This window comes from Phragmites australis, chromosome 9, assembly GCF_958298935.1.
Source record: "Phragmites australis chromosome 9, lpPhrAust1.1, whole genome shotgun sequence".
Taxonomy (NCBI): Eukaryota; Viridiplantae; Streptophyta; class Magnoliopsida; order Poales; family Poaceae; genus Phragmites; species Phragmites australis.
In genome coordinates, this window is record NC_084929.1 from 33,238,063 (window position 1) to 33,265,586 (window position 27,524).

The following is a 27,524-nucleotide window of genomic DNA, read 5'->3' on the forward strand; positions in this document are numbered from 1 at the left end:
ATAGGTCGGTTCTGCACCTCAACTTCCTTGTCGATGATCGTCCTAGATGGAGGAACGATTAAGCCATCAAAAAGCCCATCAAGTGTTGTCCACGCAAGTATGGAAGCATCTGTGCTTTTCAAATGAGATGGTTATCCCGGTTCAACTTGACATTGACCAGGTTACTGAAGGATGGTGATGTTGGCGTGGGGAGAAGGCCAGCAGTAGAAGAGGTTATGATGCTGGAGGTGACGAAAGAGTTGCTGGAGGAGGTCGACATGAGATGTAGATGAGAAAGGAAGAGGAGGTTCTGGTACCATGTAATCAAAGATATATTTCACTATGGATTGTACAATCTGCAGCGAGTCCCCGGGTTCTGTTTATATAGATACGAAAAACTTGCCAGACAAGTTACAGGATACGTGTATATGGGAAATCACAGATTGATATCTACGATCCTCAACAGATCAGGTATGTACCGATTCTATTATATATATACACACCAGATTCAAATCTGTACCATCTATCTTTGACAAAGTTGAACATTCCTCAAGCAGCTGCAGTGGACAAGTAAATGAAGATCACTTGAGTTCCAGTAAATGGAGCCTAATGTTTTGTGCAGTATAATTTTGTAGGCTGGAACTTCCTCCAAGTAATACAGTTTGGTAAGGTTTGCCGAGCAGAAGAGAAGTTGATGAACTTGCCCTGGACCTCTGCATTGCACTGCAAAAAGAAGACTAGATGGTAGATAGCGTCAGTAACGGAGTGAAGAGATACATACACGGAGGAGTAAATGTATATGTAGAATGATATAGACAGCAGCAACAACTATAGCACAGAAACAGTACAAAGTTTCCAAAAGAAATTTAACTTGGAGGACAGGAGGAGCCCCTCTCTTCCCAAGACCCAGTTGTGAGTAGTGACACTAACCTTACCAGGGAGGCAAAGACCAACGAGTCTTGCGAAGACAGATCAGAGCACATGCGGGAGCCGGTCTGTACAGTGAAGTTGCACAGTGCGGGTCACTAGAGGTGCATTGCACTACCTGTCGGCCACGTTCAGAGGGTGGAGGAGAAGAAGGGGCCGGCGAGCTCGCTCGCTCGCTCGCTCGTGTGAGCGCGAGAGGAGCAAGCAGAGGGGGCCATAATGGCACCATCATGCTTGCATGGATCCAAGTACTCGATCAGGTAGCGACGCCTCTCAGGTGATGTGACAAAAGATACCTGACAACCCCCTCCGATATCGGGCATGGGGGTGGAGAGGGTGGGGTAAAAGTTGACCAGAAAGCAGACGCGCTGAGATGACCGATCATTTCGCGGCCAGGGCCTCAGGCTCCTTGCAAAGGCAAACGCCATGTGCACCCAGACATGGCATCATGGGCTTCGATCATCGCCAACAGCGAATCGTTCACCCACTCTGATCTTATCTTCAGAAAACAAATGCCCCACTCTGATCTCTGATCTGAAGTAGGACATGCTCGAACTACAAGATCACAGTTTGGTTATCGCAGTAGATGCCACGGGATCGCACAGCTCTTCTGCTGCCTCCACGTCCCATGCCCTGGATGGCACAAATGGATCGCAGTCATGATCCGAATTCTGAGAATGTTTGTGCATCTTGCTCCACCCGCTGCTGAATCAGAGATTGTTGGGCTCTGAGTAGTATCAGTACGGCGTGTCATGTGACTTGGACAACAGAGGAGAAGAACCAGGCGAGCTCAGTCAGCTTTTACACGAAAGGCCTGCAGTGGATAGCCACACATCAGAACTGGACCACGTAAGATATAAAAGTATTCGATGCAGTGACAGATAAACCAAAGCCCGGGTTAGCAGCAAAGGTAAACCAACAGCACAGATATACCAATAACGATGCAGACAGACCGAAAGCGAACAGTCTATATATACATACATGAACTTTTCATATTTGGTCATATGTGAACCCCACTGTATGAAATGCAGATTGCTTGAACAAACATTTCAGGCAGAAAAAAGAAGTGACGAAGTCGCAAGGAGAAAGGAAGTTTCACTAGAATAGAATGTGAAACGAGCTGCGTTAGAAAAGAAAAGCAAGAGTGACAACTCAATAGCTAAAACTGTAGCGAAAACAAGATGCAAACTGTGGACGTAATTATTCATTTGAAAAAAACAATGTTCACCATTATTTTTTGTGCGGAAGGAATAGTATGTTTTAAGAATGATGCACAAGGTTAATGCAAACATATTTTAAACGACAAAGCATTTTTACCCCCAAAAGAACAGATCACGGCATGACAGCGAAAGAGTTGAAGAGATGCCCAATTTGCACCTAATGCAGATTCAGTGACGGAGCCAGGACTGGCTGGAAGGGTTGCTGATCTCCTTCTTCCTCCTCCAACGCCCCCTCCTTCTTCTTCCTCATCTCTCTCATTTTCTGCTACTGTTTGCTACTATTTCTCATGGTGCAGCAGCACATAGGGGGCTTGAGCCCCCTCAGCCCCCCGATGGATTCGCCACTAAATACAGTGGAAGTAAACCTGTACCGAAACGAAAAAACTGATAATCATCAGGAGGGATCAATATCTTGCTTTCAATACATCTATAGAGCATAGATCACTGTATGATGGTGAAGTTAGAAGCACCGAGATTACAGTTTTATGGAATTGAAAGGCACCTCAGTACCTCTGAACAACAATGCGCTGCTCTAGCTCGTCCTACCTCATTTTGTATTTCTTTCTTCTTCACAAAACCAAGAATGTCAACGGTGCACCACAATCCATTCCCACATAACAAGCGTGTCATGTTCACTTCCATCCTAGAATGGCACATGGCATCTAGCTCCGCAGCCAATGCAGTCAATGCTGGAACACTATGGAATGCATCCTGTGATTACCATGCTAGCAACAATGGGGGATGCCATCCTCACCTCCCTGGCCTTGCAGGACGCGCCCACCATAGCCGTCTGCGTTTTTTTAGATAGTTGTCTACGTGATTAGTACATTATTATGTGATACGGTGATCACCTTTGCACCATCTCGTCCAGGAGGTGCCTCAGCCAGACAGCCAGTACCTCCCTGATGCTCTGGCCTCGTCCAACCTGCATGCCTGCACAGCACGGAAACTAATGACGTGTGGTCACTAGTTTTACAACCCGGATCGATCACTAAACTGGTCAAGCCTCCGGTTCCCGGTTCTCATGTTCAACCCGCGGTTCATCTAAAAAATCGATTGTTTTACAAATGCTTACTGGCCAGTTCACAAGTTTAGCCGTCTGCTAATCTCGTACACAAGAGAGACAAAAACGCATGGAATCTGAAACATATACCAGTTCCCTGGCCTTGCAGAACGCGTAGACCATAGTTGTTGTAGTCCCCTCTGCACCATCTCGTCGTTGTCGTCGACAACCACGAACTCTGTCACCATACGTACTGCAGAGAGCGGGCATGCAGCATTTTCCTATTATTTTTTGAACTACACGACAGCGTTTGGACGAGGCGCAGACAGGTAGAACCAAAGCGAGTAGCCTCTCTAGCCTCTTGTTACGATCCTCGATCAACAAATTGCATGACCGAGAACGGTGACTAAAAAGGGTGAATAAGTGTCTTATAAATTTCTTATGAAATAGATGATCTACTCCTTGTTCATCTAACGCATCTCAACAACGCACCACCGGAAGCATAAACGCTAGAGAGAAAGATTCAGTGCACCATGACTCCATGGATGAAATACGAACAATTGGTTATATTTAAAACCATTCCATATATCTTTATGCACAAAAGTCGTAACTTTAAAAAGAAACAAGACCAAAGAAGATCACTGGACAATGGAAAATCTCCACGTTGATGATATGAATTCAAGACCCATCACATATGCACATGTATATGAATTTTATGCCTCTAGCAATAAGAAGAATACCTTGTCAAGGTAGAAAAATTTCAGCTCAAGACCAAAAACAAAAATCACCATCGAAAAAGTAAAACTGGCAATAAAAACAACCGAACCAATAGATAGAGAATAGAAGAAGATGAACAAGAACACTTGTGGGAAAATAAATTTCATTAAGCTCAGAGATCAGCCCTATTTTAAGCAGAACACAAAATATAACATCATAAGATCCAAGAGAAAAACTTTCATATCACATTGGAAGGTATTACCTTGTATCCACCATTGGCAAGCAAGGAGCTCCCATTGACACAACCTCACACCTTCATTTGCTATCTTAACTCTGATTGACGGCACCACCTTCACCACTCCAGATAACCTTTTAACTAACCAGTTCTTCACTGAAAAAGCAGTGAGAATTCCCTGAATCCACTAGCATAGATACATCCAATTTCTGAATTTGTTCTTGTAAATGCATTGTTCTGGATGAATTAGTTCCACTAATGGCAGCCCTTGAGATCGTCATCAGAATTTCAGTGGACAATGCCTCTCCGCAGTCCGAGTCTTCCATAGAAATCCACCGAATCCCTTTGAGTTAGACACTCCAGTAATTCCTCCACCACATGAATCTGCACAGTTGGAGCGCATTTTTGATCCGGTGACCACTTCTCCTGACACTGATAGCATAAACCGTGGGCACGATAATAGGCATGAAGTGTTGACAAGCAATCCTCCGTGCCATCCACTTGTGCCATGTCCATTCCTCGCTCTTACCTTCAGACCGCTCCGAACCAAAAACCCGCCATTGTCACCAAGCGGTAAAGGCAGTGGCATCGCCGCGCGTGACAAGCTCCGGGCGCCAAAGGTTCCCTCCATTCGTCACTCATGACGTCGACCTACTTCCACCACCTCTTCCTGCAAATTGGCTAGAGAAACAACAATCTCAAGGTCCTTTGGACGATGTAATTCCACGCGCTACCCTTACATAATCCTTTAATCCGTTAAGGAATTAGGTGACAAAAAACATAGGTTCCCAAGAATCATGTAGTTCTAGCAGACTATGCAGCAAATTGCCAAAACATTCTGCGTAATTCACCATCGAATTAGTCTAGCGAACACACATGATCTGCCTTAGCACAAGTTAGAACTCATCCCAACCAAATCTCTCAGCTACCACCCCAGTGAATTGTTCCCAAGTTGGATTGTGCTCCATAATTCTTGTGGACTACACCATAAAGCAGCAACCCCCACAAAATGCATTGTGACCAAATCGACCCACAAATCCATGAAAATCTGGAACACCTTAAAGTAAGACTCGCGTTTCCCCTTTCAGGTCTTTGCCCCCCCCCCCCCCCCTCAAAAGTCGAAAAAACCAATTTAGGCAAAACTAACTGATAGCCACCCTGTGATCACATCGATGAGTCGAATGAAGAACAACCATTCATGAGCTCTGAAAAACTAAACGTACCCTTGACCATAGGTGAATTCGCGTACAAATTGTTCTCAAATTCTCTCTCCTGGTTGGATGAGTCATAGTCGTAGCCTCTCAGTCCGATCTATTGCATCTCTGGTGTGTGCCACAGATATACAAATGCCTCGAGTCCAGTGGAGTCGGTAGCAACGAAGGGCGCTCGTCGATCGGATAGCTCCCTTTGTCCGTCGCACCAATCTGCTGAACCTGAGTCTTCAGATCTTGCACCTCCACGTGTAGTTCTCCCACCATCACCTCCATATCCGTCTTTTGACCAATGAGTGTCTTCACCTCTAGTCTCATCTCTTCCATTGTCTTGAGGATTGTTGTAGTCGAGACCGACCACCCTTCCACCGTCTTAAAGAGCTCCGACAACGACTCCAGCACCTTCATGATCTCCACAACCTTCTGCTCCACCTCGATCGCCTTTTTTTTTAATCTCGCGTCAGGTATTGCGGTCGCGTGAGGTAGTCTGGTATGTCCACTAGGATCGTGAAGCTTTGATACCACTTGCTATGATCCGCAATTAATAAACACACATAACACAATCACGAGTTCATTTTACTAAATTCGGGTAGAGATTTAGAGGTAGCACAATAGAGGTTCTGAGGAAGAAGAGAGAAATAGGAAGGAGGAGTTTAGAGTCAAGAAATGGCTGGCCTGACGTTTCTATGTGTTTCTCAGTGAAACGGGTTGATGTCCTTCGAACATCACATTGGAGTTGAACCAAGATTACGTGCAAATGCCACTAGGTCGATGTGTTCCATATAGTCACTCGTGTCACCACCCACCCGCCCATGCCACCCAGTCGCGCCTCTGGCCGTGTGCTCAAAGTGGCTGACTGACTCCTCCCTCTGATTGCTGTTGTTGTAGCTCAGGTTGTTGTAAAGTTGTACTGTGTTTTGAACCAAAATGCTTGAACAAACTATGGTTAGTAGCTAAACAAAATAATTTAAGTCAGAATTGCAAACTGGATTGTGTTATGAACCAAAATAATATATTGTGTAGATGTGGTTAGTAGTACGATTGAATTGCTAATATCGTTATTGTAAATATAAATAAAGAACAAACCAGCAACAAGGGCAAAATGGTTGATTGCACAACTATCCTATATTTCAATAAATCAAATACATACAATTAGCCAAATAGTTTTCAAATATGATTCAAATTCAGGAGAGAAATGTTTCTAATAGAATACAAAATCGAAACATTTCTAGCAGAATCTAAAACCAAATCAAACGGGCCCTAATGATCACACACCTATTCCATCTTTGATTTTAAGGCCCAAGCAGAATAAAAGCATCACGACCCAGTCTTTGTTGTTCACGAGCCCATATATCTATAGCATTGGGCTAGCAAAAATGGATCGCACAGTTCAAGGCAAGCCCAATTTAAATCTGATTAATAATCGCGATCCAATTAAGGTCCCGGTTTTGCAGCCCAGTCAGAACAAAGGCGGTACGAGCCAAGTTTTGCTACGGGAAATCCCATAGCTGTTGGGACCTTTTTTATTTATATATTTTAATTTAAAAATTGCAAAATTATGCGGCAATTTGGAAATTAAAAAAATATATATAGACCTAAGAACTTCTCGCCAATCCAACGGGTGAGATTTTTAAAATTTATAAAAATACAGTGCTCCATAAAAAAAATGATGTAGATGATGCTATAATCCAGTGCTCCATAAATTCTAAACTCAAATAGTATTTATACAATAAAATTTGTCTTTTTATTTCTCATCTTACAAGTCATATTTTTATCTAAAAATTTGTTAAGTGCTAGATGATAACATCCTTTATACCATAATTTTTTCAAAAAATTTCATAACTATTCGACAGTGTTTTAAAGGTTAAGAGCATTAGAACATGATATTTTTTAACCTCCCTTCCGTCGTATGGACGGAAAGTTGAACCGCTAATTTTTGCAAATTTCAAGGATTGCCGCATAATTTTAAAAAATTTAAATTAACAAATATAAAAAAATCTAGGTGCTGATACTGAAATTGGATATCGGTGACCTTTGAGGCCCATACAGAACAAAGGCCATGCGGCCTAGAATTTGACTCAGCGTGGGCCCATAGGTAGGGGCAAATAAGTGGTCCGTCGCGTCGAGCAATCTATGGGCTTGAATATTTCTTGCCGGTGTTGATTGATGTGCCCATAACTGATTGACGAGTTTTCAGGCCTGTCGCACAATGACGCAAGCGAGCAGCAGTTTCAAAGAAAATTTGCTAGAAAATTCGCAGGAGGCACTTCATTTTCAGCAGTAATCAGAAAAATATCTCGCACCTCAGCAGACGCGGGCGCTGTAGTGCTTTGGATATATGCAAATAGAATCGGTTCCTTTCGGACGCGGCAACGCGGCGTGCATCGGTGCGTGTTGCATGCGTCGTGGGGAAAAGCGTGTGTTCCCGGCGCCGCGTCCGGCGTCCACGGCGGGATGGCGCCAACGGGATCCACACCTCTCGCCGCCGTCTCTTTCGCGACGCGTGTGGAGTTCCTCCAACGGGCGGTCTTTGTCAGCAAATTTCGTCGCGATTCAGACACGAGTCACACGACAGATAATCGCCGAGTAATTAATCGCATCCATTTTGTGGTATACTATATAAGTACGGCCCCAGAATCACTCGGTGCTCTTAGCCTCTTGCCATTCGCCACCTTGCTATGGCAATGGAAGAGCTCGACGAGTTCGAGGTGCTCTGGCCGGACGCCTACGCCCACGCCCACGCCCACGCCGCGCACGAGCCGCCGGCGAGCAGCGCGAGCCCACCTGTGCCGGTGCACCCACCTGAGTCTTTGTCCATGTCGCGCCCCAAGCAGCGCTGCTCCGCACGCTCTCGGCCCGTGGACGTCCCCAGCGCCGCACGCTTACACCGCTGCAACTGGAAAGATGACGACGACGACGAGAAGGACGGCGTCAAGGATATCGTTCCGCCGCACTTGCTGGTGTCCGGCATGCGGCGGTCGGAGGTGGATTCGGCTTGGACGCTGCGGACGTCGCGGCCGCCGTGTAAGCGGGCGCGCGAACTGCGCCACCTACGCAACTCCGTCCTGCGGATGACCGGCTTTATTGAAGGATGACGTCGATGCGCTCGGCTCTGCTGCGTGCTTCCCCCGTGCTGTACATGCTGGTGTGCGCTCGCGTATAGAGGGCACAGCTGCAGCCTGCATGCATGGTGTACTTCGATTTGTAAACGAGGTCAAAATGGAAATTATTGCAAGGGGATTATCGATTTGGAAAAGATGGATTTGAACCAGACTCTTTTACCTTTCTCTTGACGGCTCCGGCACATAAGTTTCTCAAAACTTTGTACGTTGTTCCTCAATAGTCAATACCAGAAGAGGATAGCACTAAACATGCGGTGAAAATACCTATCTTGCCGTGTGATAATTCTATCGAGATGAGTTTATACTTGCTGCCAATCAGAGCTCAGTGATCTCCCGTTTTTGTATTACTATCATATTTGTGGCTGCCACGTGGCAGCTGACGAGAGGGTGTACCGCACTCCAATCAACCCATGCAAGGAAGCTTGATTGCTCGCCAAGACACGCCAAACGCCACCTTCTCCTTCCAAAGCACACCGCACTATATATGTCTCGAGCGATGGGCGCCGAGCTCTCCCCGCCCCGGACGGCGAGGCCATGGAGGAGGAATTCGAGGAGGCCGACATCCTATGGCCCGGCTCCGGCCATCGTCGTGACAGCAACGACAACGTCGTCGTCGACGGCGAGACGCAACTTACCGTGCCTTCAGTTCGTTCCAAGCTGCCCTGGCCGGAGCGGGCGGCTGCGCCGGTCGAGATCTCTCGCCGGAAGCGGCGGTGTCGCCCCTGGCAGGCGTCGGAGCACGCCACGTTGGATCAAATAACCGATGCCAGCGAGAGCGACGTCGTCGACGAAGACGATTGCTCTGACGATGGGAAGATAACTGTGAATAGTCTGATGATCGTGCCGCCGCACGTTCTCGTCGAACGAGGGAGGTTCGGAGGCAGGACGGCGGCGTACTCCATGTGCGCCGGGAAAGGGAGGACGCTCAAAGGGCGGGACCTCCGCGATGTCAGGAACCTCGTGCTCAAGATGACCGGCTTCATCGAGAAATGAACAACGGGGATGGTTTGTGATCGATAATGGTATGCTTGTGTGACCTGTGAAATTTGTGGAACCAGAAGTTTTCAGCAAGGACGTAGGAGAAGAAGGATAGAAGATGAACTAGCCAGTTCATAATTTGATTAATTCGTTGTAATTAACTTGCTAGCTCATGGAATAAATGTACCTAGCTATAAGAACCAGAAAAAAAAGAGTTGAAAAAAATTCCAGCTGGTACTGAACTTCACCATATATAGTATGCTTACTGTAGCTGTGTTCGAAGTTCTCCTGCCAAAATTGATGTAACTGTGTTAGTATTTCTAGTAAACAGGGAATTGGGGTTATTTATTTATTTATTTGAACACTTCCTAATTTAAAAAAAAACTCTGAAATACATAAGACACTGTCTTAGGAAGGGGCAACCCACTCAGAGACATGAGTGTACACAAAATTTTGGAAAAAAAGTTATATATGTCATATTCTATAGGTGTGTCTAGTGATCACAGTTCACGATATCCTAAATCCACCTTGCCACGACTTGATGAGTGTTGACACGGTTATAGCTTACGATCCACAGTCCACGTGGCCACGCATAGCGGCCCAAGCGTCCTTGACGCACCAGTGATGACCATGTGCGTGAATATGTCGGTTCCTAAGAGGCTTGAAAGGCGGTGGCGGCGGTGTGGGCTCGAGCGATGCAGCGGCGTGGGCTCAAACACAAGCACGAGCACAGTGGGTACGTCAAGATGAAAATCCTGGACGTGCCATTGGCCTTAGGTATTGCACTTCTGAATGAAAACCATACAAATCGTGGAGACGAATTATAGATATAATCGTGGAGGAACAACATTATACCGGTTGGAGGCTTAAGAATTCTGAGTTTTTGACCGTGCACAATAGGTTCGAAATGGATCTACAAAATCTGAGCACAGCTAGCTACACCACCGGCCACTCCAATGATTAGTAGTTTGAATATGATTCTAAAGATCTAAAGCGAAGCTGCATCATGTCACTCTGTTCGTTCAATGCACTGGACAAGGAGTTGCTCGGGCTGGATCCACCCGAATCGGTTGAAGTTACTGTAGCTATGCCGTCTCCCTACTCATAGATATAGATTAGGATCCTCTTCAATAATATACAGAAGATGACATATGAGCCTAGGCCTAGTGCCAGTCTCTATATAGTAATTACAATGAATTCGAGTCATATGAAAATATAACTAGTGTGATTAAGTTAGAAAATTAGATATGCACGATAACTCGATAGAAGCTGCACAGTTTCCGCAAGCACTTGTCCAAATAGAAAGACAAATAAATCTCAAAACAGAAGTTGTTCGTACTATCTACACTACACTAACTAACGTACCGTAAAATATAGCCCATGTGTTGAGCTAATTTAGTTGCTTTCAGCTAGAAATTAGAGTTATAAACAAAATAGATCTATGTTTTCTAGTTAAAGTATGAGTCAAATATGTATGCATCATAGTTTATATGATAAGTTCAACCTGCATGTATATAAATGGGATAAATAGAACTGTTTTTAACCAAGCTAGAGAAAACGAAAAACAAAATTAAATAAAGAGGAGGCGCCATACGTACCTCTGGCCAAAGTGCGAAATGGTTAAAACATGTGCCAACTGCAAGAGTTATAGCATTCGTGAGTTTTGCTCGAGTTGTAACTCATACGTGAGATCAGCGAGAGGTCGTTAATTTGTGGTATCTTACTGTTTTTGCTGTATTTGCAAGTGCATCTCGAGTCCGTTCTGCACGCCAAGGTCCGGGGCGAAGAACCAAAAGAATGAATTAATCAAAACATTTGCTGAATATGGCAAACACCGACAAAACATCAGAAATCATTAGCTGCAATTATACTAACTGGCAGTTTAGGGGACGGCCACGTTTATAAGAAGAAGAAAAATTGCGCTGGGAGGTTTCTTAGAGTAGTTAGTGGTTATACGCGCGGCAACATAAAATGTGCAATTCTTTCCCTACAATTCCGTCTCTTTGCTTCGGTTGGCTGATAATTTGGGGGACCCTTTGAACAGCCTAGCCAGCTTGCGTGTACGAGAGAGCGTTGGACATGGATTGAAGGAATAGAGTTCCCCGCACCCGGAGGAAAAGGTCAGGGTTTGATAGCAACGGCACACGCATGCGCTTCCATCGGAATAGATCGATCGATGCACAAGTATGCTCTTGGATTATCAGCAGAAGCATGGCTGTATGAGCTAGGAGTATCTCACCTGCAAGACAAAACAACTCCCCCTGAAATTTCTCGTCGACCGATCCAAGACAAAAACAGCACGAATTAACGCAAACAGTATCAATTACTCAGTTACTCGATCTCATGCTCCATTCATATAAACGATCGGGCAGATCTCATGCCGGTTTCGCCTTAAAAAATTACTCATTTACCCGTCGAGACGAAGGATTTCCCTCTCACGCAAAACAACCACCTCAAAGCTTGTTTTTGTGGTTGCTGCTCACAACAGTGATGATGCGGGTGCCGTGGTGCAACTGCAGGGGCTTCCGTACGTGGGCTGCTTAGGCCTGCGGCCGGCGTCGTGCAACGCTTGTTGTCTGGGCTGCCGCAGTGCATGGTCGAATAGGAAATTTTTTCTAGGTCATGTAGACGAATGTTTTATCAAGAGTGTTTATTTGTGTTAGAATTTACATTTAAGGGTTAGTTAAAAAAATTATAAGATAGATAAAAAAATTAACTGATGTATAAATATTAAGTGTACGGAATGGACGAACCAGATTAGCGAAAAGTCAAATATGAGCATGTGCTCTACTTACCTCAGTTGCGATCCCGTTATTTAGCTGTCGGAGACCGAAAGAGGAAGGAGTAGTCTGACGGTTAAGTTAGAGTTAGAGATTAGGATTAGATCGGACTCTATTGTCTGATGGGCATAGAAAGAGATCCGAGAAGATGGCCACCAATGAGGTGGAGGTGGCAAGAGGGGGTGATTGAGGCCGGACGCGCGGGGCATCTCCGGTCGTGGATGGTGGAAGAGGGGTTGGTGGCAGCGAGGAGGTGGGAGAGGTGCAATCGGGGAGGCGAAGGCAGTAGCAGTGACGAGGGAGATACCGGCGGGACGTTCTTTGTCATTTAGCCGTCGAAAAGCGGATGTACGAGTTAGCTCCTAACGCGGTGTGCACGAAGGCGCGTGGACTTGCAATTCCCGTTCATGACCCAAGATTAAGTGGCGTGACAGTCTGGGCCATGTATTGTATCTACTGGGCCGCAGAGTTTCAGGCTTCGCCGCAAATGGTAGTCCTACATGGGTCAGATGGGCTCTATCGAGAAGGAAATTGAAACAAAGTGATTCTGTAAAAGAAAAACTGAAACGAATCGATTCATCAACGATCGATTGCTTTGCCGAAAAACAACGCAGCTGCTATACAGTAGCTAGCTATTTTAATTCGTGATTTCAGTCAGATTTTCGGCCGTTGAATTTGCTTTATGATTCAAGCTCCCCTTGGACTGATTCTTTTGGGCTGATTGGTTTCGCATCGTGGGCCAGCTTTGTGCGTGTCTTGGGCTTCTTGTTTTCGGCTGGCATGTGTATTTCGTCTTTTCAGTTTTTTTTTATCAGCTCTCCTTTCAGGTTTAGCTGCTTCGTGAGCTGAATATAAGATTGTAAATATTTCTTGCAAATGGTATTGTTAATATTTATCCTTTCAGGTTTACTGTTGAAAGGTTATTGTAAATATTTCTTGCAGTTACAATAGTGTTGTAAATTCTAAACTTTATCACCATTACTTCTAAGTTTCCTATACGTTACCTTCTTTATATCAACTGTTGGCCAATATAAGGATGCTTATTGGTATTTTTATTTGTCTTTTGTGTGTGTGGGGGGGGGGGGGGGGGGAGGGGGAGGGTGGTTGGGGGCTTAAAAAATCTCATGTTTTCTTGTCTTCCTTAAGAAAAAAATGGTGCTATGTTTTTATTTTTTAAGAGTCTGCTAATCCCATATTTTTCTTGTCTTTCTTTCCAAAAAAATTGTCATCTGGTTCTGTATGAGTTCACTAATTTTTCAAATTTCTTTGCCATCTTATGAAAATAGTTCTCCTTCCCTTACAATTCACCTCTTGTATTTCTTTTTCTTATGGTACCACTAATCCCATCACTTTGTATGTTACCGAGGATTACTTTTTTGTTTTTCAGGAGTTCATTAATCCTATGATTTTCTTTGTACTAATTGAAATATAATCATTTTACATCTTTCTTTTTTGTAACAGTTCATTAATCAATTTTATATGTTCATTTGTTAATTCTATTTTGTGTTTGGTTGATCGGGTAACCCATATTTCCATCCACTGAGCGGGACTTGTACAAATTCCAAAAAGGTCTAAATTCGGCGCCACTTACTGCAAATGGAACGTCACATGCACTAGCTACATGTCAAAATTATATGGAGCTCACTATGTATGATGGTGCAGCTAAAAAGTTGATTGAAAACCTTGAAATAATCAGTCAAGTAACAAATATCTTTTACTGATTGTTCGTGACTGCAATAAAAAAATATTTCAGTCAGTTTTTTTTATTGTAAAAAGTGTGCTTGATTACATGTCATCTACCTATTGGCTGAAAAATTTGACTGCATTTCAAAAGAAAAATAGCTGATTATCAACTAGACATTCAGCATGTGAGACCGGAAATCAAGGGAGCTAGGAGACAAAAAAAAGCTGTTTCGCGGGTGTCCACGCGTATCCAAATTGGACGCGGGCGGACACCTGGGAAGAGGCCACATGGGGGTGCGGGAGGCCCAGATGGCTCGCTCGGTCCACGGACTCGCGCTGATTGGGTCGCGTATAGTTGAAATTTTTGTGCTGAAAATTTTGTACTGACGGATTTGTTAAAAAAGTTTGTATGGTAAATTTTATTAAAAAAGTTTGCGCTGAAATTTTGTTTTAATTTTTTCTCGTGCACACTTTTTTTCAAAAAATTTAAGCCAAAATTATCTTGTTAACTTTTTTTAAAAAATTTTTGAGCTAAACTTTTTCTTGACAATTTTTTCTTAATAACTTTTCTCGATATTTTTTTAAAAAACTTTGTACTCAGTAACTTTTCTCAGTAATTTTTCTCTAACTTTTGAAAAAAGTTTTTTTTTTACTATCAGGTGGCACGCGTGTTCCGCAGCTTCCGTTTCGCTCCGCTTGTGAGAATTAGGCGGGCTCGCCTGGAGATTAAAGGTTCGTTTGGTAGGGCTCCAGATTATTTCAGAAATGTTTCGGTTTCAGATTCTCTCTGGAAACGTTTCTTTGATGAATCCTCCTCAATTTTCTGAAAACGTTTGGCAGGAATTCTAAATTCAGATTCTTAAACAAAAATTACTTGGAAGTGAATCGAAACGGGTGAAATACTAGTTTGAGTGATTTTTCTCATAATGTTAAAAATAAGAAACGTTTTAGTTGATTCAAGGTGAAACGTTTTACGTTTTAGTGCGTTTGTTAAAGATTCTAGAGAATCACCAAAAAATCTAAAATATTTCTTGTTGTATGGCCTAAGTTGCTTGCCTTAGCAGCAACTCGACACACGTACCACTGCAGAAATTAATAGATGTTTGTCTGGATAAGTAACAACAAAGGTCGCCGTTCCGCACAAACCTCTGAGCCACGCTCCCCAATGGCACAAATTAAGTAGTACTCGTTTCAGTTATAGATCCAAGTATTGGCTCCGTTTTATAGAAAACATCATAAAGTTTACTTGGTAAAATCAGGTTATAACTATATAATCAAAGCGTAACCGCTATTTAGACTTTAACCAAACCTCTAACACCCTGTAACTCTAAAACGAATAAAAAAACAAAAGCATAGAATCAATCAACAACCCAAAAACACGTAAGACCAAACAGACTGTCCAATTCATGTATGTACTCTAGCAACAAGTATGATTCTTGATGAGCATCCACCTCCGTTTTGATTTTTTTTTATCATTTTCTCCATTTGTGCCCGATCAAGCTTTTTGGCACTTAGTTTCTACCGCATCATGAACTAGAGCATTCCGTAGATAATGGCCTTAGGAGAAGAACATATTTTATTTTGAAAAATAAAATCATTGTGTGTTAGCCAAAGAGTCCAACAAATAGCACTTAAGAGAAATATTAGAATTAGTTTATCTCTAGAGCTTCTAATACTAGAAAACATATCTCTAAGCATGCGAGAATCTGGAACTGACTTACAGTGCAACACATCTCTACAAAAACACCAAGCAATTTTTGCAACAGAGCACTGAAACATAATGTGGTCGGTAGTCTCTCTAAGACCACACGATTTACATCATTCACTACCCTTCTAACTTTTTTTAAGCAGTTGATTCGCAGAAGAAATTCTGTTTTTATAAAAAGACCAAAGGAAAATTTTAATCTTATGAGGGAGATAACTATTCCAAATATCCATCAAACTTTCATCTTTAACATCAGAAAAAATTATATGTCTAGAGAGAAGAAGTGCTATACTTTCTAGTCTTTTCAAAAGCCCATATAACTAAATCAAGGATCTCAGACAAACAAACCAAATTAGATATTTCAATCAATGTTTCCCACTCATTCACCTCCTGGGGACCAAAAGATCTTCTAAAGGAAAGATTAAGAAAACCCTATCCAAGCACCCGGTCCACTGTTGCATTTGGTTGAAAGCATATTTTATACAGCTTCTCAAATTTGATGTTTAGGGGACATGAATCCAACCAAATATCTAACTAAAATCTAGTCGTCTTCCCATTCCCCAGGGTATAAATCAAACCCATAGGAGTATCTTTAATGGAGTGTAAGCCTTTCCAAAAGTGAGAGCCACTAGTTGTGCTGCTAATGTACCCCCCAATCTCCAAGGTATTTCCTCCTCCAAAGTCCACATACATGATCATAATCCATTTTGATAAAAGATAAACATTAATAACTCTAGTATCAGTAAGGCCCAAACCCTCATTTTTTTTGACTTAGTTAATATATCCCACTTTACCATATGATATCTCTTCTTCTATCCCTGCCCATACCAAAAGAAATTTGATCTCGCAGACTCCATCTTTTTATGCACAGTTTCTGGCAAAAGGTACACCTCCATTGTGTAGTTAGGGATATAACTCAAACAGACTCAATTAAGATTGTTTCCCCCCAGATAAGAGGTACATGTGTTTCCATGTCCCTATCTTCTTTTCAACCTTCTGCCCCACAAACATCAGCTCTCTAACTCTAAGATGAGTGTCACTCAATGGTATGCCTAGATATTTGATAGACAGTGAGCCCATTTTACAATTCAACATATTAGCAACTCTTTTTTGTTCTTATTAGAGGCTTCCACAACAATCATGTCACTCTTCTCATAATTGATTTTCAACCGAGACATGCTTTCAAAATAATACAACAAAAATTTCGTATAGACAATTGGTTGATCATCCAACTCTAAAAGAATAATTGTATCATCTGCATATTGTAGATGAGTGATCCCACGAGGAAAAAATGAGGAACTAAACCTTTTATCAGCCTGTCCTTTTTAGCATTACTGATAATAGCATCCAAAGCATCTCCAACCAAGTTAAAAAACAGAGGTGAAAGAGGGTCACCCTGTCTCAAACCTTTGAATGTTCTAAAATAGGCTCCAGGGGCACCATTGATATTGATCCCAACTCTACCACCCTCACCCGCTTGTTTAGTCCACTCTATCCATTTATCAGGGAAATTTTTCCTTCTCATAACTTCCTCTAAAAAACCCTACTAATCCTTATCACAAGTTTTTTCAAAGTCAAGTTTCAGGATAACACCAGATCTGTGGGTGACTTTTAACTCATGTAACACCTCATGTAAGATGACAATATCATCCAATATCCGCCTCCTAGGGATGAAGACAATTTGAGAATTCTGATAAGTCTATCAGCCAAAGGGGTCAATCTCAAAGACAACACTTTGGTAAAAATCTTATAATCCACCCCAACAAACATATAGGTCGATACTGCTTGATAGTGTTAGCCTCTTTCAACTTTGGAATTAGTGTAATCAAGCCATAATTCAGTTTGTTGAGGCTAAACTCTCCTTTATGAAACAACTCAAACATCTCTAAAAAATACATGTTTCAATTGCCCCAAAAAATGTTTGTAGAAAGTCACTAAGAAGCCATCAGCTCCATGTGCAGAATTAGATTTCATTTCTTTAAGTGCCTTCTTAATCTCTTCATCACTGAAAGGTCGCACAAGATATTTAGCCTCATCATTTGTTAAAGCTCTAGTTTCAGACCAAATATTTGTAGCCAGAGTTAGACCATCTCTGTCTTCACTACCAAATAGCTGTTTGTAATAGTCCTCTATATGTTCTTTTAATTCCGTTTCTCCAGAAATAACTTTATCACCATCTTCAACAGAAAAAATGGTGCACTTTCTTTTCCTACCATTGGCAATACCATGAAAGTATCCAGTATTAGCATCACCTTTTAAAATCAATTTTTCACTACATCTCTCTTGCCAAAGATTTTTCTCATAGTGGTAAATACTTTCTAACTCTTCCTCTAATTGGTATCTGATCCTCCATTCTTGTGGTCCAAGTTCAACAAAATCTGCTTTTTTATCAATATCCTAAATTTTCTTTATCAACTCCTATTTGTGTTTCTTCATCTGGCTTCCAAAATTTGTTCCCCACCCTTCACAAAATCTCATAAGATCTTTGTTAATTAGCTTCCAGTAATCTTGTACTTGGAGATCACCTCTAGCAGGTAATTTGCTTATCAAAAGACCTTTGAAACCATCTTGAGTAAGCCATGCTAATTCAAATATGAAAATGTGACTTTTGATCCACTATAATTGGATTGTGATCGGATCCAATTCTTAACAGAGAATTATAGGTAGCAATATGATAGAAACTCTATCCAAGGTGCATCTAATAGAGATCTCTTGCCTATTTGTCCAAGTAAACCTACTGCCATCTCTATCCATCTCTCTCAAAGCAACATCATCAGTAAAACCATTGAACATATCCATCAAAGAATATGCTATATTATCTTAAGATTTCTCATAAGCATATCTAATAAAATTGAAATAACCTCCAATCAACAAACACCATCATGGATTTATGTGGTGTGACCTTTGATGAAACAACTCCCTATGCGAGTTTTGTCTTTGAATGTGCAGGTGATCAAGAGATGAGTAAGAGAATCTTTGTAGATGGTGATCTTCCAGCTCTCAGTGAGGATGAGGATGATCCACTACTCCTCTTGACCACACCTGCTTCAGAGCTGGCACCTGCTTCTTCTACTACAGCAGAGGGTCCTGCAACGTCTATTTCTACTTCAGCTGCTCTCGAGCCTGCACCAGCATAGGTGATGGGGAGTTCACCTCTAGGCTTGAGACCCCTCAACACATCTAGCGGTGACACCCTCCACACATGATGATCAGAGATCTTGATGGGAGGACAATGAGGTACAAGACCGCTTCTCATGCTCATTTTACTGTTTCTGCATTCGTTGCTTCTTTTGAGCCCCATGATATTAGACATGCTTTTTCTAATTCGAGTTGGATCAATGCCATGCATGAAGAGTTAGAAAATTTTGAGAGAAACCAAGTTTGTGTACTTGTAGAGACACCTCCCAATGTTCACACCATAGACACAAAATAGGTTTTCAAAAACAAATAGGGGGAGGATGGGTCTATAGTGAGCCACCAAGGCTAGACTAATGGCTTAGGGTTTCACTCAGGTAGAGGGGATAGACTTTAGAGAAATCTTTGCACCCGTAACTAGACTAGAAGCTATTGGGACTCTTCTTGTATTCGTGGCTTCCAAAGGTTTCAAGTTGTATCAAATTGATGTCAAGAGTGCTTTTCTAAATGGTTTCATTCAGGAAGAGGTATATGTCAAGCAATCTCCATGCTTTAAGCACCCCAAATACCCAAATAGAGTTTACAAGCTTAGAAAGGCTCTGTATGGGCTTAAGGAGGCACCTAGAGCTTGGTATGATAGGCTTATGTCTTTCTTGATAGAGCTTGGGTATGTGATGGGGCCAGCCAATAAAACTTTGTTCACTCTCAGGCATGGTAATGATTTCTTACTTGTTCTAATTTATGTGGATGATATCATATTTGATGGCTGTTATCATGCATTTGTGGCCAAGTTTGTAGAAACTATGAGCAGGAAGTTCGAGATGTTGATGATAGACGAGCTCAACTTCTTCCTTGGGTTGCAAATCAAGCAATTCAAGCAAGGTACATTCGTCCACCAAATGAAGTACACCAAGGATTTGCTGAAGAAGTTCGACATGAGCGATGCAAAACAATTGGCGACACCGATGGCTATCTCGACCGTGCTTGATCCGGATGAAGATGGCAAAGAGGTGGACCAGTGGAAGTACAGGAGCATGATCGACTCCCTTTTGTACCTGATGGCGACAAGACCCGAGATCCACTTTGTCGTCTGCTTGTGTGCTCACTTCCAGGCTTCACCGAGGACGTCTCACTGTCAAGCGGTGAAACACATTCTGAGGTATCTTAAGCACACTCTCGAGTATGGACTTTGGTTTTCTACTTCCTTTTTGCTTTCTCTTCGTGGTTTTTCCGATGCAGATTTTTCTAGTTATAGAATTGACAGGAAGAGTACATCCAGTACCTGTTATTCCTTGGATACTTCTCTTGTGTGGTTGTCTTCTTGCAAGCAGTCTAGCGTTATGCAGTCTACCGCTGAAGCTGAATATATAGTTGCTGCCAGCTGTTGCTCACAGATTTTATGGATGGTTGCTACCTTGAGGGATTTTGGGTTGGATTTTAGGACTGTGCCTCTTTTGTGGACAACACCAGTACTATCAGCTTAGCCAACAATCCAGTTCAACACTCCAGAACGAAACACATAGATGTGAGATTTCACTTTCCGAGACACCATAATGAGAATGGAGACATAAACTTGACATATAGTGATACCCAACACCAGCTAGTCAACATTTTCACCAAACCTCTCGATGCCACCAGATTTGCCTATTTGAGAGGAGAACTTTGGAGTGTGCTATCCCTATGGCATTGTGCGAGGGAAAGTTGCTCTTGTAGATACTCTATCTTACTTTTGTTTTATTTGTATCGCATAGCATCATGTAAGATACTCATGATAGTTGAGCTTCACTTATATGTTCATTGTACTTTCTTGTACTAGTTATGAATTTGTGCTAAGTGTAGTGGATCTAACAATTTGTGTAAGCTTAGGCTCTTATTGAAATATGACATAAAATCTGTTTAGCAAACTTGTCTTTTTAAAGAATGAACTTGAAATGTGAACATAATCTCTTGTCATATTTGAGTATTTACTTTAGCTTGATCAGTGCTTAAATTAAGGCTAGTTTTGTGAAAATCTTGTGCTAGGCCACTTTGATCAGTTTAGCGGATTGGGGGTCTTTAACCTTTGTCTATGTAAATATTTAGCCTATAATTAACCCTTGGGAGAGTATATGCTCTTTTGTATCGCAAAGTCACAACTTATTTTGGTTTTGTGAAAAATTACACATCTTGAATCCTATGTTGAGCAAATAAAATGAATGATCATGTTAGGAGCTAAATTTGAATCTAATACTGTGGCTTAATGCTCATGTGGTTTGCCAAAGAAGTAAACCTGTGATTGCTTAAGTTCACATGAGGATAGTAAAATGATGAGCTGTGCCGACGAAATGCAAACCAAAGGAGCGCGATGCCATTCCATGCCTGAAATTGTCCATGCGAGTGTGGTTGTTTCTTCCCATCAAAGTTTCACTCCACTCTGACCAGTCCGCTCTGTGGCGGCAAACACCGTCGAAATCGAACGGCCAGGCGAAGACAACGGCGAGGCCAAACACCAGCCGTACATGCACACACTGGTTCTCTGGCGCTTCCCGCCCCCACCCTTGTGAAACACAAGCGCTTGACGCACTCGGCACCCCCGGCTGTCACTCACCTCCTAGAGTGACAAAATCAAAGAGCTCCATCCCGTCATCGCCACTCCAAAGCCCATCCTTTGATGGGCCTTTGTCCATGCAAGCACTCAATTGCGCACATGAAAAACTAGATTTTTTATTTCTATATTTTTTTTTCAATATCTGCAAACCTACACTGTCATTTCAACAAATTGTAGGAATAAATTATCATCACCTATTCATCGGGCGAGATCAAAGTTCATCCGTTCATCAGACGAGATCAAGGTTTTGCTCGTTCATCGGGCTATAATTTGTGGGCCCCGTCGTTTAGAAGATTAAAAAAAAATACAAAAATACGGTCAGACAACATATTGCCTATTCAACAGGTGATACCTTACTCTCGCCTATTAAAAAGAGAGATCTCACTGCACAGGGTTCGCTCATGTCCTTTGTACATACGTGCTAGTGTATGTGTGTGTGTGTTTTTTTTTATTTAACTCTCAATTTTATGTGGGAGTACAAGTGTGGTAAAAAAACTTCAAACGTTTTTATGAGCAAAATAGACCTCAATAGCAACCCGTTTTAATTGGTTTGATCCTAAAAGACTAAGCTAATATTTAATTAAAATTATCCAAAAAAAACATATTTTTATAACTTCTAGCAAATTTTAATGCCTCAAATAAATTTCAAAAATTAGAGAAAATTCACTAATATTCTTCTCATGTGATTAATAATTTATAAAAATATTTCCAACCCTAGGTTATTTGGTTAAAAAGTGAGTTCCTTTATAATGCTCCACTTTATATATTTTTATCATTTCATGTGATATTCTTTTTTTAATTCAAACAAATGAAAAATTCACTAATATTCTTCTCTTTTTAATTCAAACAATTTTTAATCCAACGATCAATTTCGGTAGCCTGAGAATTTAGCTGTTTTCATGCCTGAGAATTAGCATATCCCTTGTACGTACTTACTCGATTTCGGCACGGTTTACCTTCAGCTAGCAGCAGCTTACATTCCCGATTGAAACGGATTTGTTGCCTTGAACGCTACGTATGCTGAATTATTCTGATGCATAAGAACGATCAAGTTGCCCATACGACCTCTATTTGCCGAGACCCAAATGCTCAACTAAGGATGATGCTATCGTGGGCAGAACACAAGCTCTGGGTGTCTGACATTCTGACTTAAGCTCATCCTAGACGAAGTAAAGCTGGAGTGAGGTGCAAGTACATAATCTAGCGCACCTGGAACTCTGGAATCTGGAAGCAAGTTACTGTGTTTTTAAAATTATCCCGAGCAATTAACAGGTTCTGCTACTAACGAAGCAGTATTCGCTTGCAATGCACTCCAAGCCACATGCGAGTCCATCATGTTTGAACCTCGATTGATTCCCCGACGAGCCCTCGATCGAATTTTCCGCACAACTTGAACGATCTCGATCCGCTGATACGAAGCAGAAACAGCAACCACGAGCCATCTCACGTACGCACCTAGGAAAAGAGCTATGGCTACTATAAATTGCAAGCCCTCTCGCTTCTTGTCTTCGCAACGTGTATCTCCTAGCTAGAGTGCTAGACTTGTCATGGCCAATTAACCTGCTCCAGTACAGCAGCAGCTGCTGTTCACTGGACATTGACCGTCTAGGAGCCTTCTAGCTAGGTAGGGCTAGATTATCACGATGGCGTTGCTCGTCAAGTGCGTGTTACTCTCCCTCTCCGCCGTGCTCCTCTCTCTCGGCTTTGGCGGCGTCGCCCCTTGCGGCGCCTTCGCCATGGGCCTGCCCCCGCCTCCGCCGACGGTGAACTTCAGCATCGGCGTGCAGGGAGTGGTCTGGTGCAAGTCGTGCAGGTACCGCGGGTACTTCCCGCCCATGGACGCGTCCCCACTCCCAGGTCGGACCCTATAGCTTAATTGGCTAAAGATTATCGTCCTACTTCTTGTTCATGCTCGTTCTGACATCGAGACATGTATACACACCGATCATTTTTGCATCGTGCGTTCTTGCAGGCGCGGTGGTGTACCTGCGTTGCCGGCACGGGCGACGCGCGGCGTCGTTCCGGGGCGTGTCAGGCCCGGGCGGCTACTTCCTGATCCAGATGTCGCAGCAGGTGGCGGCCTTCACGAGCCAGGAGTGCAGGGTGTACGTGCCGCGGTCGCCGGTGCTCGCGTGCTCCGTGCCTGCCTACCCCAGCGGGAACAAGGGGCTGCCGCTCAAGTTCCAGGAGTTCGTCAAGCGGGGCAACGCGCTGCAGGGGCTCTACTCCGTCGGCAACCGCCTCTTCCGCCCCAAGTACCCCAACAAGTGCTACTGATCGAACATCGAAGCAGTTTTTCCAGTGTCCAGGGCGTGTCCGGCCGTAGGTCGTCGTAGAGTTTCTCGTTTCAAGCATCGCGGCAAGGACTTGAATAAATCAACTAGGTTCATTGACTCTTGGAGACGAATTAGCCGGGTACTTGTACTAGTGTTGGTTAACGCCTTCTTTTACAGTAGTTCCGCGACCTGCTCGATCAAGTGGATGGATGTAATAAGATGAACTGATCGAGCACCTGTACGTTGATCATGTAGCTATTGTAAGCCGCCTTCATCATTTCAAAATTCTACTGGTACTTAGTTCTATTACTTTGAATAGCATGCTTAGATGAGTCTATCTATTATTATCTTAATAAAATAGAGTTAAAAGGAGCCAGTAGATATTACTAGATATTACTAGGTTAATCAGTGGGGAAAAAAATAATCTATATCAAAGGTCTTGGTGGATCCTAATTATAACGGTTGAGATTTATTGCTGGACGGATAGATTTTAGAAGGCAACCAAATAAAAGAGTCCATATAAAATACAAATAAGAGTTTATATCTACACAAGAGTCGCATGTACTATAGACAAAGGTCCAAATTTTATCTCGAAAAGAAAGAATATAGTAGTCCAAGTTTCCTCTCAAATAGAAATAAAAATAAGGAAGGGCCTATTAGTTAGTCGACCGAAAAGAGCTCCGTCTCACCTCCCCCCCCCTAGCCCTCCTCCTACCGTCTCCTTGGATTTGTGCTCGCTGCTCACCTCCACGCTAATCTGGCCATCAATTTCGCTCCCTAGTCCCATCTCTGCTCATTGGTCATCATTCGCCACCCATGGTCAACGGCGCCTTTGCCGTCTCACCACCCTACCCATCGCTTGTCGCCTCCGCCCGCCAGCATGCAAACCTTTCTCAATTAGCCCTAACCATTTGAATCAGACCTCGCTCAGTGTGGAGCCCACTTAGGTTAACTCCCTGAGCAGCCACAAGTGTCTCTACAAGCCCGCGAGTTCACACCATCGATGTGCAAACCCAAATAATCATAGCTATAGACGTATTCGACTTATCTTACCATTAGATCAACATATGGTTAGTACAAAAAGTACTAAAGCCAACTGAAACAACGGACAGTGCTTAAATGATGTAAGCGGCCTATGGCATCCGGGTTTCTCTCCCGAACTACACCGAGGAACTCCTCCAGTGCAAAAGATACCCCTAATATTATCCACATCTCGCTTCATTCTCACATCTTATACAACCCACATCATTGTCATTGTGTTTGTAAGCAATAAGTAAGCCCTAAGCTCACGAATAATGGTTGCACCATCATTTGACTTCTACCGGGGACCTATGCATTGCTAAGCATTTCGAATAACTTTTAAGTTAGACACCTGCAATGTTATTAAGGCTACAAGGATATGTATAATCAACAATTTAAGGTAGAGATAATACAATTCATCAACATAGGTTCTACCCACCAAAACTCGACAAAGGACACACCACTCATGCAAACATACATAAAGCACAATTTATTAAGTTATACAATATGAGATCCAAAGTAGTAGATTGAGTATGCTTAAATGCTTGTATTGCTGCTCTCGCAGTTGCCTGATACTCTCGGCGCAACACTCACAAAATTCTGGGGTCCGGTATCGTCCTCAACCACTTGGACTGGCGGTGTAATGCTCTATAAGCGAATCAAGAATGCATTGCAAAAATAATAAAATGATGGAAAAGTGTGCAAATGATGCATGCTTGAAAATTAATAGAGCATCACGTTTCAAAAATATTTACAAAAGACCACCAAATAATTAGGGTTCTAAAGTTTGAAACCCCAGATAAGGTAACCTAACTACATATAGCCTTGAAAGGCTGGCGGTCAAGACCGACATGGAGGTGGCGATCTTATCGTCAGCCTACAGAAGGTTTTGGCACCTGGCGATCAGACCGACGGTATGACGGTGGTCAAACCATCGTCTGGCGATTAGATTGGCGTAGTGGCACTCTGACTGTGAGACCTTGTCGACGCCACTTTGCGAGGCCGCCAATGAAGGCTTCGGCGAAACCTTTGACCACGAAGGGTACCAAAATTTTCTATGAGACTAATGAAGTACTTCTAAAATGATTTGGACAACATTTACCGAGCTGAACTAAAAATACAGCATGGATAAGCACTAGGATATGGTTAAGCTTGGGTCTAAACAACATGGGGCTCGACTCAAGATTGGGAATAATGGAGAATCAGTAGGTGTAAGAATTTTAGCATATCAAAATATAGCAAAATTCGCTCCAGATTAAAACTTTTTCTAATTATTAAACCAGTATAAAATCAAGGAAGTATATATTTGATGTATATATACTTGTATGTATATATTCAAATATATTATTTTGGGCTAAGTATTCCAGAAGCACCAAGTTAGTTCTAAATTAATCGTTGCAATGAATAGATCATATGCATTTTGGTTTATTGGTTCTTATGGTTCCTTGTGTGGCGCTTCGAATTTGAATGCCTCTCAAATTTGAATCTCAATCTTTATTCTTTTCAACTCGAATACAAATTGAATTCAAATCTCCTGAATTCAAACATTTCTCAAATCCCGAAGCTTCAAGTATGAATCTTTCTCCTAATTCAAATAAATTAATGCCAAACTCATATTCGAATACTCCTATTTGAGTTTAATCCTATATATCTCAAATCCATTTTCAATTCGAACTCATTTGGAATTATCACCAATCCATTTCGATTCGATTGCATTCAAATTGATAATCACTCAATCTCAATTTGAATATTTCCAAATCCTATTACCAATTCAAATTATTCAATTTGAATCCTTGCAAATACAAATACAATTCAATTACATCTATTTGAATTATCACACAATTCATTTACAAATTCAAATACATCTTTTGCAATTCAAATATACAAATATCTCTCTTTCTCTCTCATCTCACCTCCTCATACACACAACCACATACACACAAATGCATACGCAAAACAGCAGCAACACGGGTGCCCAGTACCACCTCCTCCACTGCCGTGCTATGGTTCGCACGTGCATGGCTCGGTCGCGCCACTGCTGAACCACGTGTGCTGCGCCGTCCCTTCGTGCTGGATTACAGCTACTCCGCCCCACCGCGGACGATCCGTCACCGGCGAGCTCCACCGCGCAGCTCCATCTGTCGCGCCTCCCACAACGCACCGTCCGAGCAGCCCTCTGCGTCACGCCGCTCGACCGCCGTCCACGCGCCGCGCCCAACCGAGAAGCGCTGCGCACAGCCGCCGCTCGCGTGCGCCGCGCCGCCATCTCGCGCGCGCCGGTTGCCGACTCACGCTGCGCCGCCGGTCTTCGCCCCTCACCGAGCTCCATCTCTGGCTCCACATCTCCATCTCCGGCCGCGCCTAGTCGCCATCGCGCCTGCGTGCGCCGTCTCCCTCCCGGTGCGCCGTGCCGCCTCGGCCGCTTCTCCCGGTCGCCCCTCTTGCCGTCCCGCCGTCGAGCTCCCCATCTCGGTCGGCCACCATCCCACGCTGGTCCGCTTGCGCCTTCACCGCCCCGGCCGCCGCTTCTTCTCCGACCGGTCGCTGCCTCCATCCGCCGGCCGCTCCCTCTCTCCGGTGCCCTTCTGCCCTTCGGCCACCCCCCCTCTCTCTCTCCTTTCTCCGGTCTCTCTCTCTTCTCTGAGTCTCACACCCGCACAGGAGAAGCCCGGCCGGCCTTATCCATTGCTCAGGCTAGCGTGTCCACCGGCCACGGTCCGCGGTGGACCGCACACCCGCAGCCCACACCGGTCCACAGCTCATGAGCCGAGTCCACCTGAGCCGGTCTACGGTGAACCACCCTCAGAGCCGACCACGGTTCACAAATTCCGTAGACTGAGTTCGCGAAACAGTAGTCCTTTTTAATTTCCAGATTTATCTTTTCGGTAAACCTTCCGATAGCCATATCTCCTCCAATTCAACTCCGATTTCGGCGATTCTTTCGCC

The 27,524-nt window shown here is 43.3% G+C and overlaps 3 protein-coding genes across 3 annotated transcripts; all 3 read left to right on the forward strand.

Moving 5' to 3' along the window:
• Positions 1 to 7,926: 7,926 nt before the first annotated feature.
• LOC133929286 (protein S40-1-like) lies at positions 7,927 to 8,548 on the forward strand. Its single transcript, XM_062375983.1, has one exon. It carries the CDS (start codon positions 7,971 to 7,973, stop codon positions 8,385 to 8,387), a length of 417 nt encoding a protein of 138 aa, XP_062231967.1. The 5' UTR covers positions 7,927 to 7,970; the 3' UTR covers positions 8,388 to 8,548.
• Positions 8,549 to 8,686: 138 nt separating this feature from the next.
• On the forward strand, positions 8,687 to 9,744 carry LOC133929285 (protein S40-1-like). Its single transcript, XM_062375981.1, has one exon. The coding sequence runs from the start codon at positions 8,949 to 8,951 to the stop codon at positions 9,405 to 9,407; it is 459 nt and encodes a 152-aa protein (XP_062231965.1). The 5' UTR covers positions 8,687 to 8,948; the 3' UTR covers positions 9,408 to 9,744.
• A 13,063-nt stretch (positions 9,745 to 22,807) lies between these two features.
• LOC133929888 (non-classical arabinogalactan protein 31-like) lies at positions 22,808 to 23,881 on the forward strand. The gene is made up of 2 exons (XM_062376643.1): positions 22,808 to 23,139; positions 23,255 to 23,881. The coding sequence occupies exons 1-2, from the start codon at positions 22,926 to 22,928 to the stop codon at positions 23,557 to 23,559; spliced, it is 519 nt and encodes a 172-aa protein (XP_062232627.1). The 5' UTR covers positions 22,808 to 22,925; the 3' UTR covers positions 23,560 to 23,881.
• The last annotated feature ends 3,643 nt before the right edge of the window (positions 23,882 to 27,524 follow it).